General features: G+C 46.0%; 1 protein-coding gene across 6 annotated transcripts in view; it reads left to right on the plus strand.

Moving 5' to 3' along the window:
• Nucleotides 1-4,882: 4,882 nt before the first annotated feature.
• The window catches only part of CEP250 (centrosomal protein 250), a 47,822-nt gene continuing 31,072 nt past the window's right edge, over nucleotides 4,883-21,632 (plus strand). For 2 of the 6 annotated variants that reach the window (XM_070420202.1, XM_070420206.1), the window contains exons 1-12: nucleotides 4,884-4,969; nucleotides 9,983-10,271; nucleotides 11,328-11,384; nucleotides 12,312-12,394; nucleotides 12,621-12,786; nucleotides 13,586-13,692; nucleotides 13,949-14,200; nucleotides 15,607-15,703; nucleotides 17,546-17,647; nucleotides 18,348-18,509; nucleotides 19,010-19,188; nucleotides 19,510-19,692. In XM_070420202.1, the coding sequence (XP_070276303.1) occupies nucleotides 10,086-10,271; nucleotides 11,328-11,384; nucleotides 12,312-12,394; nucleotides 12,621-12,786; nucleotides 13,586-13,692; nucleotides 13,949-14,200; nucleotides 15,607-15,703; nucleotides 17,546-17,647; nucleotides 18,348-18,509; nucleotides 19,010-19,188; nucleotides 19,510-19,692 (1,574 nt within the window). In that variant the 5' untranslated portion in view covers nucleotides 4,884-4,969; nucleotides 9,983-10,085. Of the gene's footprint in view, nucleotides 4,970-9,982; nucleotides 10,272-11,327; nucleotides 11,385-12,311; nucleotides 12,395-12,615; nucleotides 12,787-13,585; nucleotides 13,693-13,948; nucleotides 14,201-15,606; nucleotides 15,704-17,545; nucleotides 17,648-18,347; nucleotides 18,510-19,009; nucleotides 19,189-19,509; nucleotides 19,693-21,632 lie in introns of those variants that run through there. The other 4 variants (XM_070420203.1, XM_070420204.1, XM_070420205.1 and 1 more) reach the window with 4 other exon arrangements.

Raw genomic sequence — 21,632 nt, forward strand, 5'->3', positions numbered from 1 at the left:
CCGCACAAGTAATAGCCATCTGTAGATCTCTTTGTAACTCATGTCGGGTGGCCCCGGGCAGAGCACAGGTGGCAGCTGACCTTGGCCTGCATCCCTAGGAGGCCCCAGAGCCAGCACACCCAGTAGCCAGCTTCAGATCATGCCAGAGCACCATCCAATCACTTCCATGAGTGATACACTCAAGGGGCAGACTCAGCGGGCACCAGAGCCCTGCTGAAGCAAGTTCTGCTACCCCAGCTTTTTATTTATTTGTTTGTTTCCATTTTAATGAAATATATTTTTCCACTTCTGGATATTCATCTGAATAAACACAAAACACTAAATTAAAAAGACACATGCATCCATATGTTCACTGCAGTATTATTTGCAGTAGCCAAGATATGGCAGTAACCTAAGTCCATCAATAGATGAATGGATAAAAAAAAAGTGATATATTTATGCAATGGAATATAATTCAGCCATACAAAAAGAATGAAATATTGACATCTGCAACAATATGGATGGACCTAGTGGGTACTGTACGAGTGAAATGTCAGACATAGAAAGATAAGTGCCATATGATTTCACTTATATGTGGAATCTAAAAAACAAATAAATGAACAAGCAGAATAGAAACAGACTCACAGACACAGAACATTTTGACAGTTGCCAGATGGGAGGGAAGTTGGGGGATGGGTGAAAAGGATGAAGGGACTAAGAAGTACAAATTGGTAGTTACAGAATTGTCATGGGGATGTAAAGTATAGCATAGGGAACATAGTCAATAATATTGTCATAATTCTGTATGGTGTCCGATGAATACTATTTTTATCAGGGTGATCACTTTGTAAGTTATATAAATGTCTAATCATTAGGTTGTACACCTGAAACTAATATAATATTGTATGTCAACTGTAATTGAAAATAAAAAAAATTATTTTTAAAAAAGAAGAGTACCCCAAGGAAATTCCTGGCATTCCCCTAACATCCCATGCTCTAGCACACCACATACCTGCACACTCTTGGCATGCCCTTCCTGCCTTTGTCTGCTCAGCAGATTTATCCTTCACCATCAGCCTCTATGAAACCAGCCACTCCCTCTTTATAGAATTTGCCACAGAGTGTGTGTGCGTGTGTGTGTGTGTGTGTGTGTGTGTGTGTGAAATATTTGTTTACTCACCTGCCTCCCATGCGAATCTGTGAACTGAGGCTCTGGGCAGGGTTCATGTGGTTTTGTTCTTTGCTTCTCTCCCAGTGTCTAACTCAGGATTTGGCACATGGCAGGTATTCAGTCAATGTCTGTTGAATGATGAATGAATGGACTCATAAAGACAGCAGCAAGTTGTTCACTACAAGAGACTGAATCCTTTTGGTGCCCATGACTCTGCTTCAGACTGCTAGGTTGCAGTAAGAAAGAGAAGAATAATTTTCTCCCTCTGTCATCCTCCGCTCACTTCAGTCACTCGGGGTGTTGACATGGAGAGGAATGTGGAGAAAGGAGTGGGAAAAGTCTTCTTTGAACTAGTATTGTAACTGGCTTTGTGCTTTCTGGGCCTGGAAGATGTTTATAGCTGTTTCTGTGCATCATCGAAGCATCATGGGGTGCTTTTAGAGGCTGTGCTGGGCTCATTTCCCTTAGTAAAGACATCTCTATCACCAATGGTCTTACTCCTGGGGTCCCTTTACACCACTAGGAGGCCCTACTAAAGAGGGCCCAGGGTGGGCTTATGCAGGCTCTTTTCCCCTCACTTAGTCCACATCTGGTCTACAGAAAACATTCCCTGACAAATTCTGGGAGAGCAGGCCAACCTCAACATAGCAGCAATCTCCTGGGTTCTGCCATCAAAGCAGTTGGCATGCTTGTCTCCTGTTGATAGATTTCCCAGACAGGAGGTAGATCCAGTCACTATGCTCCCCAACTGCGATGGGGACCTCAAACTATCATGCAAGTTCCTTCCCCCACTCATCTGATCTTCCCAAAAAGGGTGGGGGCTCACAGCCAGAGGTATCTCCATATAAATTCTCTATCCTCCACTCCCTTGGCCCTATAGGTAGGGGTTTAAGAACTTTAAAATCAATTTTAGGCTATTAGAAAAAATATATATGATATTTTAGCACCTCACTTTGAAATTTCACACATATCATTTTTTTAAAATATGTTTTTGCTAATTTTAGAGAGAGAGAAAGGGAGAGGGATAAGGAGATAGAAATATTGATGAGAGAGAGACATCGATCATTGGCTGCCTCCTGCACACACACCCCACCCTCCCCACCCAATTGGGTATGGAGCCTGAAACCTGGGCATGTGGCCTGACCAGGAATAGAACCGGGACTTCTTGGCTAATGGGTTGACACTGAGCCACATTGGCAGGGCCACAATAAATGTTTGATGGGTGAATAAATAAATAAGGGAATCAGTGAATTAATCTCCCTTTACAAAGACAAAAGATTACTGTTTGGTTTTAACTCCTTTCTACACCATTTACCTTTTATTGGTATGTCTTTGTAGTCCCAAACCTCTGTTTACTCCTCATGGTCTTAAAATGTATTGTGCAGCTTGCTGATGGATTTTATGTCATTAACCTTTGTAACACTGAGGCTGACTTGATTCATTCATTCAATGGATATTTATTAACACCACATGACAGGCTCTGTGCTAAATGCTAAGTCAGACATAGTCTTCTATCCTCATGAACCTTAAATTTTAGAGTGGGCCCTGGCCAGATTGGCTCAGTGGATAGAGCATTGGCCTGTGGATTGAAGAGTCCCAGGTTCAATTCCAGTCAAGGGCACATGCCTGGGTTGCAGGCTCGATCCCCAGTAGAGGGAGTGCAGGAGGCAGCCAGTCAATGATTCTCTTCCATCATTGCTGTTTCTATCTCTCTCTCCCTCTCCCTTCCTCTCTGAAATCAATAAAAATATATATTTTTAAAAATTTAAGTGGAAGAAAGATAATAGGTGAGCAAACAAAAAAAGTGGCAAGTACTGTGAAAGAGCCAGAGTACTGTGATAGAAAAAGATAGGGTATTACTTTATTTATTTTATTTTTTAATATATTTAAAAATATATTTAAAAATATATTTATTTTCTGGGCATGTGCCCTTGACCAGAATCGAACCCAGGATCCTTCAGTCTGCAGGCCAATGCTCTATCCACTGAGCCAAACCAGCTAGGGCAGGGTATTACTTTAGATAGCATGACCAGGGAAGATCTAGCTAAGGAAGTATCATTTAAGATGAGATCTGAAGGGGGGAGGTATCAGCTAAGCTAAGAGCTGGGGGGAAAGTGGTCTAAGTAAAGGACAAAATATGTGTAAAGGCCCTGAAGCAGAAAAGAAGTTGGTGTGTGTAACCTTCAGGGTTGTTTCCATTTCTCCATTCCCTATATTGCTGTAGCCAACATTACACAGTACCTGCTGCAGGAGTATTTCCCTGGGGTGGATTCCTGCCACCTCTTTATCTGCCCAGTTTCTGGGACTTACCTTCTTCCCTCTGTAAATTGTTTGCCTTTCAGAATCAGCGTCCTCCCTTCCTCCTTTTAACCTCCTTTATCTTTTTCTCAAAGTAACTATTAAGAAATTGTTTTGTTCTTACAGGAGAAAAGATAATATAACTCTTATCAAAGTGGCTATGAATTGCCTGTTTTACTCCTGCTATCCATTCATCCATCCATTTACTCACTTAGCACTTACTGAGCACCTGTTTTGTACCAAGCCTTATGCTGGGTGCTAGAGATGCACCATCTTATGTAGGGCTTCTCAAAATGTGTTCCCACAGCCTATTTGCTGAAATGCAGATTCCTGGGCTCCACCCTTGTTACTGACTCTCTAGGGCAGCGGTTCTCAACCTGTGGGTCGCGACCCCTTTGGGGATCGAACGACCCTTTCACAGGGGTCGCCTAAGACCATCGGAAAACACATATATAATTACATGTTGTTTTTGTGATTAATCACTATGCTTTAACCATGTTCAATTTGTAACAATGAAATTGGGGGTCACCACAACATGAGGGTCGCGGCATTAGGAAGGTTGAGAACCACTGCTCTAGGGGGTGCAATCTGAGCATTTGCATTTTAATAAGTTCCCCAGTGGTTGGTTTTTTTTGGGGGGGGGGTGGTTTGGGGGGGCGGGGGGAGTGTATCGTTTTTTTCTAAATCCCAACTAAAAACTTACAACCGCTGAATGGAAGTTAAATGGAATTCACAACTCTTAAGAAAGTGCAATGATAATTTATGCAGAAAAAAAGCTATGGGAATAACGCCAGGGTCATGGAGAGAAGAAATAAGTCAGGTTTACGAAGAAAATTAGACGGCAATTTTCGGGACGGATGTAGGACATTGAGGCAAAGAGAGCAACACCCTGCGCAAAGACAAGGCGAAAACCGTGCTGTGCGTTCAAACGGCACTAATTAGCTCTGAGCGTCGTGCTGCCTGAGGCTGCTCGGAGCTGCGGGTCTGGAGGTGAGAAAAACCTAAAACTGGTTGCCCCGCAGGTATCACCGCGACCTGGGAGCGGGTTCCCTGCTCCCGCAGCTGCTAATTGCACTCGGGTTTGTGGATGGAGCGGTGCGCAGGCAACCGGGTGCCCACACACATGCGCAGTGCGTGACCCCGAAGCCAAAAGTGGGATGGTTGAGGGCAAGTGTTTTCTTCTTGTTCCTGACACTCCCCCTGCTCCAATTCAGCAGCCCTGGCTGTCCCCATTTCTGGCTAGGAGATCTGACTTTTCTTGATACAATAGAATTCCCCCCTTTCATTCTGGGCCACTCCAGTAAATCGCTGCCAGGACTCAACATGGCGGGCGGCCCCGAGCGGCGCCGGCGCCTATAGGCGCGCTGGTCGGAGGGGCGGGACCCTCCAAAAGGGCGGGAGCTGGGGGCGGGGCCTGCCCCGGCGGGGTGGTGGGCCCGTTCCCAGCCGGGCCTGAGCTGCGGCTTCGGCCGCTCCCGCGCGGAGCTACGGGCTGGGGATCCGCGGACCGAGCGCGGTGAGGTGGGGCCTCCAGGGCAGGTGGGAGGTGCCAGGCTAACGGTCCGAGGCGGAGGCCGCCCGGCCAGGGCGCCTTAGGGAATTACGTTCCCCGGGAGGACCCCGAGGCCCACAGGGGGTGGGACCTGCCCGGGGGCTCCCGGCCCCTTCCCGCCGCGTCCGGCTGCCGCCCCCATGCTGGGCTCGAGTCCGCGCAGAAAGGGGTCTTCCCGATCCCCTCTCCCGGCTGCAGACGGGCCGGGGCGGCAGGATCCGGCGCGAAGCTCTCCGCCCAGCTCGCTCCCGGCTCCCTCTGCCTTTGGGGCTTTGCGCGCGATCTGTCCGCCCCGCTCGGGAACCCTCACTCCTCGAGACCCAGCTCAAATGTCCGCACTTCCTCGGAAGTCTTCCCCGACCCTCCTGCGGGCGCGGTCGGTCTCGCCGCTCGGCTTTTGCAGTCCCGGCGCCCGCCCGGTTACTCTGCTCCGTGCACTTGTTGGGGCGCTGTGCTTTGCTTGTTCCATCTCCATGTCCCGGGGTCTAGCGCGTGATGACGATAATAATGACCCATATGTACCGAATAGCCACAAAATGTCACGTGCTACTTAATGCATTGCATGTAAAGGCCCATTTAACCTTGTGAGCAATCCCATAAGGTGGATTTTATATTTTCATATTTTATGCAAGAAAGAGTTGAGGTACTCATAAATCAATTTGCCTGGAGTCCTGCAACCTGTGAGTGGAGCTGGGAAAGGAACTGGAGGCTGTTGGTCCCAGGAACATGTGACCGTTTCGCTAGAGAGCGTTTGGGTTTGTTAAATTTCTGTGTAGCTGGTCTACATCAGCCCCTCCGGTTATGGAGGCCAGGACTACGATACACATTTTATTTTACCGAGAAGGCTTAGCAAGGAGAATTGATGTTCCTAATCATGTAGAGAGTTCATGACAAAACCAAGAGATCTGCAGGCTTCGTCCTTTTACACCCTTTAGCAAGTGCCCCGCACAGAGTTGTGATTTCACGTTTCATGGTTTGGGAGGCCACTTCAGTAATGGAGAGGGCATAGAGTTTGAAAGCAGGTTGGGGTTTCATCTTGGACACTGACCAGCTCTATCCCTTCCGTTTTTTTCAACCTCAGTTTTCTGGTCTGTAAAGTGAGGACAATCATTTTATCTCAAAGGATTGTGTGGTGTTTTTTTAAATGAAGACTGCAAATAATTGTTGTGAGAGAGTAAAGTGCTATACAACCTACACGATCTGTTTTTTTATCTTTTATAAAGTTATAGAACTGTCAGCATTTTGCATGTGACCTGTCAGCGTATGACCGTTGGTGATATGGATCAAGTTACCTAATTTCCTTATATTCATTCAGGCACTGTTTTAGGAGCTGGGAATGCAGCACTCAACAAAACAATGTCCTTACATTTGGGAAATTTAGACCCTAATGGCTATATTACACATAATAATCAGGAAGGGACAGATAAGGCATGGTAAGGTAAATAGAAATTTGTGTGAAGGGTGGTGGAATTTTATTTTGGGGGGTGAGGGAACAACTTCATGAGAAGGTGACATCAGGACAGAGACCTGGAGGTGGTAAGGGAGTGAGTGCATCACGAAGATAAAGGGAGGAGGAGGCCCTGAGCTGAGAGCGTGGCTTGGTGTGTTCCAAGCACATACAGCAAGGAGGGCTGGTGGCTGGAGGGTTCTGAGCAAAGGGGATGGGACGAAGAACGGGAATGAAAACAAGTGGAGACTGGGATCAAATAACTAGGACCCTGTTGGCCATTATAACGATCATGGGTTTTTCTCTGACTAGTATTCTCAGTGGCATAATCTGTCACTGTTTTAAAGGGATCACTTTGACTACTCTTTTGAGGAAAAGCAAATACTGGAAGCAAGGTTGAAAGCATACCTACCATCTGGTAGCTTTCACAGTAATCCAGCTGTATTATCTATTTTTTGTGTGTGTGCAAGTAATTAGCCTAAAATTTAGTAGCTTGAAACAATCATTTATCATCTTATATGTTTGTGGGTTGGAAATTCGGGAGTAGCTTAGCAGCATGTTTCTAGCTTAGGATCTCCCGGGAGATTGCAGTCAAGCTGATGGTTGCTCTGCTTCCAAGATGGTCCCTTACCACTGAGCTGCCCGAGTCTCCTCGGGACCGAGTGGGGAGAGCTGGAGTGCCTTTTATGACCTCGCTCCGGAAGTCATTTCTGCTTTATTAGCTTCATTAACTTTATTCCAGCTCACTAAGGGGAGAAAATTAAGGTTGATGGGGAAAAGCTCTGAAGCCTCTGGGGCCTCCAACTTTTGGGGAGATGAGGAGAGCCAGCAAAAGAGACTGAAGGGAGAGGCCAGAGAGGTGGGAGGAAATCAGAGAGAAAGAGGCCCCAAGTATGAGATTCATCTAAGGAGCTGCATGTTAATTTTTTTTTTCTGCAGTAAGAAACTAATTGTCTCTGCAGACTAATATATATAGTTTCTTTGCTCAGAAAATAAAACGTTTATGCCCTCAATTGTTTTTCCTTTCTTGCTTTAAGTGACAAATTCTATTTAATAATAGTCCACATCTTAGTCCTTGCAGCATTTACACCTCTACTTCAAGTTTAGGTGGTGATGCTTCTATTTTAAACTTCATTTAAATACTTCTTTTTGAGTATTTTGAATGAGGGAAGACCAAATACATAACTTATGTCACTCTTCTACCGCTGTCCACCCAGGCTCAGAGGCTCCTGCCCTCCCAGTCTGGTTCCTAGCAGAAGTAGAAAGTTGGCCTTGTTCATTTCTGTATCACTGGTAGACAGACTACCTGATACTGAGCTGGAGTTCGTGAGGGTTTATGGGATAATTTAATGTATAAAAGAAGTGATTCTTTTTCCTTTTCCTGCAGTGATGATAATGTCTATTCGGTGGTTTACAGTTTACAAAGCACAGTGACATCCATTATCCCATTTGAATGCAATCCAGTCTGGTACCATTTGCCAACTTCTGTCCTTTTCCTTTTCTGAGGGACATTGAAACCTGCCTTCTTCTGGAGCTGTGCTAGTTTATTTTCTGGCTGATCTGACAATGTGTTAATAAAAGGGTGCTCAACTGCGTCTTGAAGCTCAGAACTAAATCTCAATTTCAGAATTGATGTAATTTACTATGCTCCCTCCCTCTTTTTCTTGTTTTAGGGAATTCAGTTTTTTTTTGTTTTTTTAAATATATTTTATTGATTTTTTACAGAGAGGAAGGGAGAGAGATAGAGAGTTAGAAACATCAATGAGAGAGAAACATCGATCAGCTGCCTCCTGCACATCCCCCACTGGGGATGTGCCCGCAACCCAGGTACATGCCCTTGACCGGAATAGAATCCGGGACCCTTCAGTCCGCAGGCCGAAGCTCTATCCACTGAGCCAAACCGGTTTCGGCAGGGGGAATTCAGTTTTATAGGGATTTTTGTTTGTTTGTTTTAGTCATAAAACACTTCAAATCATTTTTAAAATAAACTTAATTTTTGGGGAACAATTTTAGATTTATAGAAAAATGTCATAGTACAGAGAGTTCCCATATACCCAGCACCCAGTTTTCCCTATTAGTAGCATCTTACATTATTAGGATGGTGCATTTGCTGCAATTTCAAATCATTTTCTGAGGTAAAGAGGCCACATAAATAAAATGTGAACAAAATGAAGTTACTTCAACTCTGGAAGCCTCAGGTTCCTTATTGTCAGATTAGAGGTTTGGACTAAATTTATAAATAGCTCTAAAAATAATTATCTGCTAAGGTAAAATGATTATATAATTCCATTTCTTCACTGAAGTATTACTATTAGCTTCTCAAATAATGTTTACATGTCAACAGCAGTCTTATCTTAAAAGAGGATTTACTATGAGAATTCTGGTAACTGGCATGGCTTCGTATACACATTAGATTGAACTACATGAAATTAGCATTCTCACTGGTTCAAAAAATGGGCAAGCATTGGCAATTTCATTAGGTCCAACCCAATATTTGGGAAGTGAGGATTCAAAGAAGGATAAGGGAGCCTGTGGGGCCTCTGAGACTCCCACTGTGTACAAAAGCCCAGCCCAGCCCTCACAGTGTTAGGAGAGAAAAGGCTTTCTTAGAGCTACTCATGTTGGTATTGTTGGCACTCAGAGCTATTTCCCAACAGGTTTGTGCCTCCAACCAGCAGAGAGATTGAACTGGCAACTTACAGAGCCATGGTGAGCTGGTTGACACTGCCTTGGTGGAAAGGAAGATGTATGGAGCAGGGGAAGGCTGTATTAACCCAGTTTATAGGCTCGGAAGAGGCTGCCTGTGGTATTGGTACCACTAAGCCTTGATTGGTGCCACTCAGTTCTTCCTACTTGATGCACTTTCCTTCCTGTCTAGCACAAGCTCTGCAGTTGCCCAGGAGGCAATGTAAGTTAGTAAACTGAGTTTTCCTCTGTAAGAAAAACACCAGCACAAGTATAATGGTAAATGACAACTGAAATCTGCTATCAGTGTGAGGGAGAGAATAGGCTGGGGTTGGGGAAGGGAGGCAGAGACTGGTGAACTCTTGTTTATATCAGTTAGCCTATGTTAAAATTGGTTTTGTTAAACATCGTTTTACTTAAAGTCATAGAACCTATGAATGGCATTAAATGAGGATTTACTGTATTGTAATTGTGTCTATCTGCCTTGATAGACTAACATCACCTTTAGTGATTCATTCATCAGGTGTTTATTAGGCACTGTGCCAGGCACTAGGGATGCAGTGGTAAGCCAGGAGCTCTTGGTCTAATGCAGAGTTTCAAGAGGCATGCCAGGAAACACTAGTCCTGTGAACTTGGTCATGGTCAAATAAATTTAGGAAATAATGATCATCAAAGCTTTCCTTGGAGATTGGGGTCCATCTTAGTATTATAAAGGCACTGAGGGGTCCTGTAGTGAAGGAACCTATTTACTTTGCCCAACCCAACTTTGTGGGACTGAATGAGTATTTGCTGAATAAATTTGAGTCTTGCAGACAGTCCTTTTAACTACACTGTGTGCTTTGGTCCCCAGCACAAGAGGAGGTCCAAGTGGCACAGCAATGATTAGAGACCCTGCTGGGAGCGAACAGCCTCTGGCTGCATAGGGGCCTGTGGGCTTATCGCCTGGAGCCTCCATGGAGACAGGAGGCCCTGGATTGAACAATATGAAGCCCCAGTCACTGCAGCTGGTGCTGGAGGATCAGGTGCTGGCACTACAGCAGCAGATGGCAGAGAACCAGGCAGCCTCCTGGCGGAAGCTGAAGAGCTCCCAGGAGGCCCAGCAGAGGCAAGCAGTCCTTGTGAGGAAGCTGCAGGCCAAGGTGAGGCAGCTGCCTTTTCCGGGAGGGAAAAGAGAAGGACACCTCCTAGAGCTGGGTGCTGAGGTGGGGTAAGGGTTGCAGGTGGCAGAACCGTGTGGTGAGAATGTCCCAAACAGCCTCTCCTTTGATGCTCACCATTACTCCATGAGATATATATTGTCTTCCTTTTATCTTTTTATTATTATATTTAATCCTGACCTGAGGATGTTTTTTCTATTGATGTTCAGAGAGAGAGAGAGAGAGAGTGGAAGGGAGGGAAGAGGGGGAGAGAGAGCGAGAGAGAAACATTGATGTGAGAGAGACACATTGACTAGTTGCCTCCCATACATGCCCTGGGGATCAAACCTGCAACCAAGGTACAGGCCCTTGATTGGGAATTGAACCCACAACCCTTTGGTCCACGGGCTGATGTTCTAACCACTGAGCCAAACCATCCAGGGCTCTATTATCTCCTTTTTAAAGATGGCATTCATGAGGGTTAAATTAGTTGTCTAGGGTTGCTTCCCTAGCCTAAATCTAGGACCTACTATACGTTTTCTGGTTCCAAAGGCCATGATCTTGCCTTTAATACAAGAAATGTAGAGAAAGTATTTTTTAAATATATTTTTATTGATTTCAGAGAGGAAGGGAGAGAGAGAGAGAAAGATAGAAACATCAATGATGTGAGAGAATCACTGATTGGCTGCCTCTTGCACATCCCACACTGAGGATTGAGCCCACAACCTGGGCTTGTGCACTGACTGGGAATTGAACTGTGACCTCCAGGTTCATGGGTCGATGTTCAACCACTGAAGCACACTGGCTGGGCAAGAAAGTATTATTTAGATACCCACATAGAAACTATAAAATGTTGGGGGTGGGTAGTGGAGGGCTGGAGGAGGTCAATGGAGGGAAAAGGGGAAAAAGAAAAGAAACTATAAAATGTTATGGCCTTACCTCAATGTCATCACCGAGTCCCCTGTTCACAGCAGATTTGCCCACGATTCTTGGGGCCTTTGGTTTGGGCAGTTTGTACCAGCTCTGCCCATTGCTCACATCCTGCTCTGTTTGCTTCAGGTGTTGCAGTACCGGAGCTGGTGCCAGGAGCTGGAGAAGCAGCTGGAAGCCACTGGGGTGAGTGAGGCTGTTCTGTGCTCCCCCTGAACCCTCAGTGAATATGCTTGTCAGGCTTCGCTTGCCGAGAGGGGTTGGGTGTGATAAGGCGGTGTTTGACAGAAGCCTCTTTCTTCAGCCCCTGAGAGCTTTGTCATGCAGGTACCTTATTGGACCTAGCTACTTCTGGCCTGTCAGACTTCAACCTTTGGCTCTCTAAGGACAAAATGCAGCATCAGGAGATTTGATCAGATTGGAAGTTTTATGGAATCAGAGGGAAGAAATGCATTTTTCCTCCAGAAGGTGTCAGTGTTTCTCTGTCATAGAGAGATGTGTGCCTTTGCCGCCTAAAAACCATATTTGTGGCAGAGGGATTTGTTTGTGCTTTTGGCTGGGTAGAACTGGCTTTCAACAACTCATTTGCCTTTGTTCCACTTCCCTATCAGTGCCATCTCACATTCCCCTTGGAAAATTCTCTCAGAGGAACGAAAGAACCAACATTTACTGAGTACTAGTCTATGTAGGCCAGGAACCATTGTTATGTAATTATATCACTTAATCTGCAAAACAACTTTCTGAGGGGGATTATATTACCTTCATTTTGTAGCTAAAGATTTTGTGGTTCAGAGAAGTTAAGTAACTTCCCAAGGTCCAAAAATTAGTGTGGTAGAAGTCAAGGCCATCAGTGAAAGACATATCTTACGCTTCTTAGGTTGAAGTTCTTTTCATTACCAAATGCCATCTTCCAGGGCAAGTCACAGTTCACTTTTGGAGAAAGGGATGCAGTGCACTTACTTTCAGGATGCAGTGATTGAGAAAAGAGGCATACTGCAAACAAAGGGAAGGAAGAATAAAAAGAAAGTGGCTGCTGTAGAAGAGGGCATCAGGGAATTGGTCTGAGTGATGTTCTCTTTGGAGGTAAATTAGGCTTGTCTCTGTCTGGCTAAGGGACCGATCCCTCAGATGTGGGACAGTGTGAAGGAGCCAAACTTGGAACAGCTGCTAATGCGATTGGAGGAGGAGCAACAGAGGTGATGGACCCCACATTCTCTGTCCTGGGTGCTTGGTTAGTGGGTAGAAAAGGCTGATGGGGAACTTCTGTCCTGGGGGCTAACATAGATTAAAATCATGGACTTTCAGCCTTAGCCCTCCAGTCTTGGCACTGGAAAATTCCAGTGGTTGCCATCTTACTCCAGGAAGTCCAGTGGTTGGACCAGACCTTTATTTTGCACTTGCTCTTACCCTTCCCCAGTGCAGGTGTGAGAGTCTAGCAGAGGTAAACACTCAGCTTCGGCTACACATGGAAAAAGCTGACGTGGTCAATAAAGCACTTCGAGAAGATGTGGAAAAATTGACAGTAGATTGGAGCCGGGCCCGGGATGAGCTGATAAGGAAGGAGAGCCAGTGGCGGATGGAGCAGGAGGTAGGAGGGACGGGGCTGGGACTGAGAGGAGGGCTTGCACTCTGGGCACTACCCTGGTCAGTGCTGGAAGGGGTTTACTTGAGGACTTGGATAGAAACTGGGCTGTCGTCATTAAAATCTCTGACCATCCCCCCGACTCATGCTGGCAGCTGACCCTGCTTGGGCCTTCAGCTTAGTTCTGCCCTTACTTGCTTAGTTGAGATTTTGCTGGCAGATGACATGACACTCAAAGCGACTCTGTCCCTGTGTAAGTAGACTAGCTGAGGTTGTAGATGGATCTGAAGTTACTGGCTCCCTCATCTGGAGGTCTGCAGATGTAGATGCTAAGGAGGTAGCTATTGAAATTGAATGGGGAAGAAGTACTAGATATGGACCCTAAGGAATTTCTAGATCCCAGTTAAAGGACACTAATGTTTTCTGAGTCTTCACTCTGTGCCAGGTATTATATATTATGATAGGTGATTTAAGATATGTTACATGATTTAATCCTCACTATAAGTCTAATAACAATGGTAATAGATCCCATTTGTTGAGCAGCTACTGTTTATCCTTTTCTAATCTAGCTCAAAGGAAGGCCAGAAATGCAGGTCATATATCCCAGGCCCTTTGATCTCTTGAATCCCTCTACTGACTTGATTAAGCTCTTCAGCCAAACTTGAGGATAGATACCCATTTATAAGCTATCTCCTATAAGTCCCTCCTTCCCTCCCCCTCAGTAGTTAGAAGGAATCCAAGACTCCTGGTTTGGCAAAAGATAGCCCTCTGCCCTTTGGTATGACCTGGGTTTCTGGACACACAGTTCTTCAAGGGCTACCTGAAAGGGGAGCATGGTCGCCTTCTCAGTCTGTGGCGGGAGGTGGTGACCTTCCGACGCCACTTCCTGGAAATGAAGTCAGCCACTGACAGGTTAGTGGGGCACTAAGTGGGGAGGTGGTTTGCCTCTACCATTCTGGACTTAGGATGGTGGGCTGCTGTTGGAGGGGATCAGATGACAGAGGGCAGGGGTGGGGGTAGGTGAGTGGAAATGTTGGTGGGAAGGGCTGGTGTTACTGGATTCAGATGATTTCTCCTAGACCTGGCTCCTGAGGCTTCACTGGGTCTGATCTCCATGCTCCCTTCCCTGGTCCCTATTGGAGTCTGCTCTTTCCTTGCTTGTACTCAGAGACCTGACGGAGCTCAAGGCTGAACATGTGAAGCTTTCAGGGTCCCTGTTGACCTGTTGTCTGCGCTTGACTGTGGGAACACAGTCTCGGGAATCTGATGGATCTGGGCGACTAGATGGGAGTGCGCCAGCCCAGCTGCTGCTGCTACTAGCCAAGACCCAGGAACTGGAGAAGGAAGCCCATGAAAGAAGCCAGGAGTTAATACAGCTGAAGAGTCAAGGGGATCTGGAGAAGGCCGAGCTTCAGGATCGGTGAGATGGGCTGGGGTCCAGAAGGGGGTCACTGAGGGGAAGTTGACTCCCATAGGGTGTGAGAGATAGTAGAGGAGATGTGAAGAGCATTCTTCTCATGAAAGGGGAAGGAGATTGCCAGAGGGCGTCTAGTTTGAAATGCAATGCCACAGCTGGGGCCATATCACTGCCCTCTGCCCTCAGACTACCTTGCAGCTCAGTTCCTCACCTGTTGACTGATAGAGCTATGACTCTGTCTTCTGTCAACACCAAACTACTTGCCATCCCCAGACCAGCCGAGCTCTTCCATGTCTCACTGCCGTTGTCCATGCTGACCTTAGCCTGCAATGCCTCCTTCCCCTTCTCTCTGCCTTATCCTTTAAGACAGTTCAGATGTCACCTCTTCTGTGAAGCCTTCTCTGACCTCAGCAGCCTGTTAAATTATGCTCATATTGGTCTTTTGACCTGCTTGTTGCAGCATTGATCTCATTGTAGCTCGTTGATTATTTAGTTTCCTTTTTTATTAGATTTTTTTATTTTTATTTTTTGGATTATAATCAAAAAGATTTTTTAAAAAATGATGATAAGAAGGACAGGGACATAAACAAAGAGCCCCTTTGAATCTCAGGGCAAAGTTCATTTTATACCCCATGGCCAGGGTTGTATCACCACCTATTGGTGGTGTCCATGAATTGCAGTTTGTTTGGTTTGGTTGTGAAGGGCCTGGAAAGCATGGCAGAGACCTTGTCTTAGTAAGTTTTGTGTCCCCTGTGTTTTGCACTTTTTCTGCCATATAGTACATACTCAGTAAATGTTTATTGAATGATGCAATAATTAAATGAATGACCATGCAGTGAGTTAAGGCTCCTAGAGTTGCTACAGAATAAATGATTAAGACTTTGAAAAAAATGAAGACTCCTAGATGACATTAATTCAAGAAATATTTCTTTAGCTACCCACATAACACCAGGATACAGTGTTAAAGTGATAAAGATATATGGTGATTTTCCTGGGAGGTTAACCATAATCTCCCCCAAGTTGCCCCTCCTTTTTTCCTATCAGAGAACCTTGGGACTATCCCATGTGGCAATTCTGATGTTCTTATTGACTTCAGGGTGCTTGACTTCAAGATCAAGCGGGGCCTGGAAGGGCCTGGGCCAGGGCTTACCTTCAGCTCTCAGGCCCACAAACACGTGTTCCAGCCTTGAGATGTGGTAAATCCCTGCATGTGTCTGAGTGGCTTTTGGCTTCCCCCAGTTCAAAACTATAGCATCCTGTGGTATTCAGGGAGTGCAGGGGCTGTGGGCACCCGGGGCTCTGTGGGGGCTACAGTGGGAGTGTCTGTGCTGGGCATGGGGTGTGCTGCATAGTAGCTGTGTTCACATCAGTGGGCTGCCCAGATGACAGTGCTATGCTCTCCTCTTCAGGGTGACCGAGCTCTCTGCTCTTCTGACCCAGTCTCAGAAGCAAAATGAAGATTATGAAAAGATGGTGAAGGCTCTGAGAGAGACGATGGAGATCCTGGTATATGAACCTGTGTTCTGGAAAAGAGGTGGGAGTGGGCTTGTAGATTCCTTGACCTTCATGAACAGGTAGTACTGGGTACAGTTAAATCTCTCTCGATGAAACCCCCTATAGCTAGAAAATAAATATTGGCTGAATCTAAAAATTAATTAACTCATTCATTTATTCATTCAAGAAATATTAACTGTCTACTATCCCTACTGTATTCCTGAGGAGACTACAATGGTATATGTATGCAGTGTGTCCTTATCAGAGAGAGTGGGACTGTTTAAGGGCACACTGGCAAACTAGGAAGGGGATGTGTGGAGAGATTCAAAACCTAGTCATAAAGGAACCAACTGGGGAGTGTGGCAAGGTTAGCCCAGAGAAGGAAGGCTTGAGGAAGCCGTGATGGCTGCCTTCACATACCTGCAGGACCGACACTGAGGCGAGGAGTTGACTTGTTTAATGTTTTCCAGATGGGCACAAGCAGTGTCAGTGACTAGAAGTTACAGATTGGTAGGGTTTGGCTAACAGCTAGAGCTTTTCAGTAGTTGAATGGTCTATCTTGGGAAGGAGCAAGGTGTGTGTCACTGGCTTGACATCTGCCAAGGCTGTTATCAAAGGGATTCTCTCAGGTTGGGCGCTAGAACTGCTGGCTTGATCCCACATTTCCTTTCATCTCCAAGAGTTCTCAGACCTCTGGTTTTAGGCAGATCCTAAACCCTTACCCACATGCATACCCCTAGGATCCCAGCTGGGATCAGCTTGGAGCTGGATATGTTTATGCCTTTTTGGTTCCTGTTTGTCAGGAATTTGAAAATTCAAATGTCTGCAGGGTCCAGATAAGGTAAAGTGAGTGAAGTGGGTCAGTGGTGAGAATTCTGGTTTTTCCAGGGCTACCAAATTTAGTTTTCAGTATAGAGAGCACTTGATCTTGGTGTTAAGAAAACAGTGAGGAGTAGCAGGGACTACAGGACCCTAAAGAATACATGTTTCATCTGGAAGAGGTATCCACTGCTCACTTAAGTAAATTATTGCCATGTAGGAATGAGAGCTGGTGTTGCCCATTTGTTAAGTTTTTGAGAAGCCAGAAATTCAGATCTCAATTCATAAAATCTCTCAATTTTGTAAATGTTGGTCCAACAAAACATTGCTACAGGTATATGTCATTAGGCCTTCACTAACACAATATGATAGGAAGGAAGAGAGGAAATCTTGTTTTTAACTATATTTTTATTATTGATTTCAGAGAGGAAAAGAGAGGGAGAAAGAGATAGAAACATCAATGATGGGAGACAATCATTGATTGGCTCAGGTCTCCTACTGGGGATCGAGCCTGAAACCCAGACATGTACCCTGACCGGGAATCAAACCATGATCTCCTAGTTCATAGGTCGATGCTCAACCACTGAGCCAAGCTGGCTTTAGTCTTAAGCATCATTTTGCTGTTTAGAGACAGTAGCCATCCTCCAATGACAGCTCACATTTATTAAGCATTTGCTTTGTGCCAGGCATTATGTTGAGTAATTTTTTCCATTTAAGCATCAAAACCTGTTTTGTAGTTACTGCTAATTATTTGTGTTTTAAAGAGAAGGAAGCTCAAAGGAGCAGTTACCTAAAGTTACCAAGTTAGTAACTGATAGAACAAGAACTCTGATCTAGGCAATCTAGTTTGGAGCTCTTAATCACCACATCCTATTGTCTTCAGTCTCCCGGGATGACATTAGCATTCATGCATGGTCAGGAAAAAAGTGGGTTAACAGAATAGACAGAATGAGACTCTGGTTGATTTGGGGCCTTGGAATGATCAATTCTTTTCTGAGAATTTGGCTCTTAGGTCCTATTTTGTTCCCTATTCAGGAGACAAATCATGCAGAATTAATGGAGCATGAGGCATCTCTTAGTAGGAATGCCCAAGAGGAGAAGCTGTCATTACAGCAAGTGATCAAGGATATAACCCAGGTACTGGCAGACCTCCTGTTCATGATGACCAGGTTATGCCTCACTCCTCCCCAGGCTTCCCAGTCATGCCTACATTTCCACTCTCTGAGGTGTTTGGACTTAGGATCCTGTGGGGATGATTTTCTCAGCGTATTTTAAGACTGGAACCTTAGGAGTAGCTGAGCATTCGTGTGTTCGTTCTGCTTGCTGGAACAGGCTCCCCCTTCCCCTGTTACTTTCCTCCATTGATTTATAGAGAGTGGGAGGGAGGGAGGCTAGAGAGTAACATCGATTGGTTGCCTCCCGCACGTGCCCCTACCAGAGCTGGGGAACCTGCAACCAGGACCCTTTGGTCCATGGACTGACACTCTAACCACTGAGCACACTGGCTAGGGCCAGGTTTCCTTTTCTTATTGCCATCTGTAATTCTCAGGCCCGTGGCTGGGTTCTGGTCTACGTTACCTCAAGAGCCTCTTCTTCCTTCGTTTCACCATTTATTACCTCGGAGAGTGCTCTAGCCTTGTTGCGAGTCCTAGGTTTAGGTGACCGAAGGTGAGAGTTGAAGGAACCACCTGTTTTGCTCTTAGATACCCTCTTCCCACACCCTAGGGAAAGGACCCAAGAAGGAAACCATCAGGTTTGTCCAGCCTGTGGTGTTAGTACTTGTGTGGACTCTGGTCCTTGCTCACCAGAGTGGTGAGCCTGCTGTGCTGGGTTTTAGGTCATGGTGGACGAAGGGGACAATATGTCCCAAGGCTCTGGTCACGAAAGCACCTTGGAGCTGGACTATAGTGACTTCTCCTCCCAGTTTGACTCCCAGGACCCAGACAAGGCTGTAACTCTGGTACGTTCAGTGCTGACTCAGAGACGCCAGGCTGTGCAGGTAAGAACCCCAGATTCCTCCTCAACCACAGGGGTGGGTATCTAGAGTGATATGTGCCCCAGGTACCCTCCTAGCCTGGACTGCCCCTTTCCCTATGTTGACCAGTCATGAGGTGTCAACACCCCAAAGTGCCCATTAGAATCTCTCTGTGTCTGCCCAGTTGTACTAGTGGGTAACGGGCACATTCTCTGTGCCAGTCAATGCAAAGATTGGCGATCGAAGCCCTGGGAGAGTATGGGTGAGTGTGCCCCAATTCTAAGCCCCCTCTCCCCCTCTACACACTATATATATTTGAAGGTGATGAACTCTGAGACTCCAAGAGTCACAGAAGCTCAATAATCTCTGATCCTCTATCTTCTCGACTGGTCACATCTCTTCTTAGCTTACCCGTGTCGTGGCAGCCCCCAAGCCCCCTGCCTAGCTCTCCATTCAGGCTCCGACATCCCTCCTCTCCCTGCCCTCTTGTTCACCATCTCACTTCTGCTACTCTTCCTGCACAGGACCTAAGGCAGCAGCTTTCAGGCTGTCAGGAAGCTGTGAGCTTCTTGCAGCAGCAGCATAACCAGTGGGAGGAAGAAGGTGAGGCCTTGAGACAGCGGTTACAGAAGCTCACTGGGGAGCGGGACACTCTGGCAGGGCAGACTGTGGACCTCCAGGGAGAAGTGGACTCGCTCAGCAAGTGAGCAGGGGCTGCTCATTCCCCCCTTCCTCCCCGGGCTCAGTTCTTGCCTGGCCATTTACCCCCTTCCATCGTGTTTCTGGTTGGCTGTCCTGCTCTCCCTGAAACCCAGGGCTGCTCAGGGCTGCCTTGCTTTGTGCTCTGCTTGTTCCTGCTCACTCAGTTTTGGGTTCTTGTGGTGATAAAAAAGTGTCCTGCTTAAAAGGGAAGATGAGAAATTTAGAGGAAACAGATGCCTCCGTCCTTTAACCCTGTGATGTCTGCTTCCAGGGAGGACTCTAGGTTCCAAGGTCTCTGCTCATCTCTGGTTCCTTCTTCCAGGGAGCGAGCGCTCCTGCAGGAGACCAGGGAAGAGCTGCAGCAGCAGCTGGCGGTGCTGGAGCAGGAGGCCTGGCGCCTGCGCAGGACAAACATGGAGCTGCAGCTGCAGGGGGACTCTGCTCAGGGCGAGAAGGAGGAGCAGCAGGAGGAGCTGCACCTGGCTGTCCGGGAGAGGCAGCGCCTGTGAGTTTGACCCGTCCCTTCTCACTGGGCTTGATCTTCCCTTCATTTTTAAAAATATATATTTTTATTGATTTCAGAGATGAAAGGAGGGAGAGAGAGATAGAAACATCAGTGATGAGAGAGAATTACTGATCTGCTGCCTCCTGCACACCCCACACTGGGGATTGAGCCCACAACCTCGTCATGTGCCCTGACCAGAAATAGAGCCGAAGCCTTCTGGTTCATAGGTCGATGCTCAACCACTGAGCCACGCTGGCCGGGTAGTCTTCCATTTAATTCCACACCCTCCTCACCACTCCCCTCTCTTAGAAGATGGAGTAAATAGAAGCCTGGTGTGAAGTGGGTTCAGATTAGCTTACTCCTCCTTCCTTTGCAAAAAGATGAATACAGAAAGTTCATCCAGGCTTTGCTCAGCACCTGTGGGGAAACAGAAATAAATAAGACACAGGCCTTCATCTCAAGCAGTTTGCAATCTGATGGGGAAGACAGACAAGAACTAATTGTAGCTTGAGGCCAGATGAAGTATCAGCTAAATAGAGTTTCAGGCCAGGAGCATAGGAATAACAATTAATTGTTGAAAGCTTCATGGAGAAGAGGGTAGACTTTGAGTTGGGCCTTGACATATTTTGATTTGTGGAGAGTGGAAGAAGGGCTAAAGGAGTAGGTTAGCAAAGAATAGGAGGCAGGAAGGCTTATGGTGTGTTCAGAGTAGCCTGGCTGGGTAAAGGGTAGGACTTACCCTGGAAAGTAGTGGGAAATGAGCTGGTCAAGAAAGGGAGTTCCCACCCTAGTCAGTTTGGCTCTATGGATAGAGTGTTGGCCTGTGGACCGAAGGGACCCGGGTTTGATTCCAGTCAAAGGCACATACCTTGGTTGCAGACTCCTCCCCGGCCTGGGCCCTGATCAGGGCATGTGCAAGAGGCAACCAATCGATGTGTTTCTCTCACATTGATATTTCTCTGTCTCCCCCTCTCTCTTCCACTTTCTCTAAAAATCAATGGAAAAATAAACTCAGGTGAGGATTAAAAAAAAAAAAAAGAAAGAAAGGTAGTTCCAGAGTAAAGAGACCCAGCTAATCTGTAAAAAGTAAGGCTTTTCAGGCTGAGCAAAAGCTTGGTTTAAATTATGGCTCTGCTACTTGGACAGTTTACTTTATTTGTAAAATGGGGGTGATAATATTTACCTTGAAGAGTCGTTGGGAAGATAAGTGTTTTTGCAAAATGCCAGTAGAGAGCCCTACATACGGTAGGGCTGCATTTGTGTAACTGGTGGCAGGAACTGTACCTTCTTCACCTCTGGTATAACCCCTCCTCCCCTGTGCCCTACCTCCTTGCACCTAATAAGTACGAATAGTGGATTCTTGAAGGATTACTATAAGGATCATGACTTGTGCAAGGAATGGTTCTTCCTGTACCAAGCAGAATTATTAACAATCCATAAAAATAAGCACATTTTAAAATTTAATTTGTTTGAATTGATAATACTTTTATCAATACTTGTATGATTCAAAAGTCAAAACTATTTTAAAAGATATACACTGAGCCTGACTGGTGTGGCTCAGTGGTTGAGTGTTGACTTATGAACTAGGAGATCACGGTTCGATTCCCAGTCAGGGCACATGCCTGGATTGCAGGCTCGATCCCCAGTAGGGAGCGTGCAGGAGGCAGCCAATCAATGATTCTCTCTCATCATTGATGTTTCTCTCTCTCTCCACTCTTCTCTGAAGTCAATAAAAATATATTTTAAAATAAGTAAGTAAAAAGATTTGCACAGAGAAAGTCTTACTCCCCCTGCTTCATTCATCCCATTTTCCTTCCTTCTATAGGTAATCATTTAAATTAATTTTTTAGTTGTCTTTCCAGTGCTGCTTTATGCAAACTATGCATAATTCTTATTTTCCCCAATATCTTGTATACACTACATACACTGTTCTGCACCTT

This window comes from Myotis yumanensis, unplaced genomic scaffold, assembly GCF_028538775.1.
Source record: "Myotis yumanensis isolate MYYU_CA2020_CCGP unplaced genomic scaffold, mMyoYum1.0.hap1 SCAF_7, whole genome shotgun sequence".
Classification (NCBI taxonomy): domain Eukaryota; kingdom Metazoa; phylum Chordata; class Mammalia; order Chiroptera; family Vespertilionidae; genus Myotis; species Myotis yumanensis.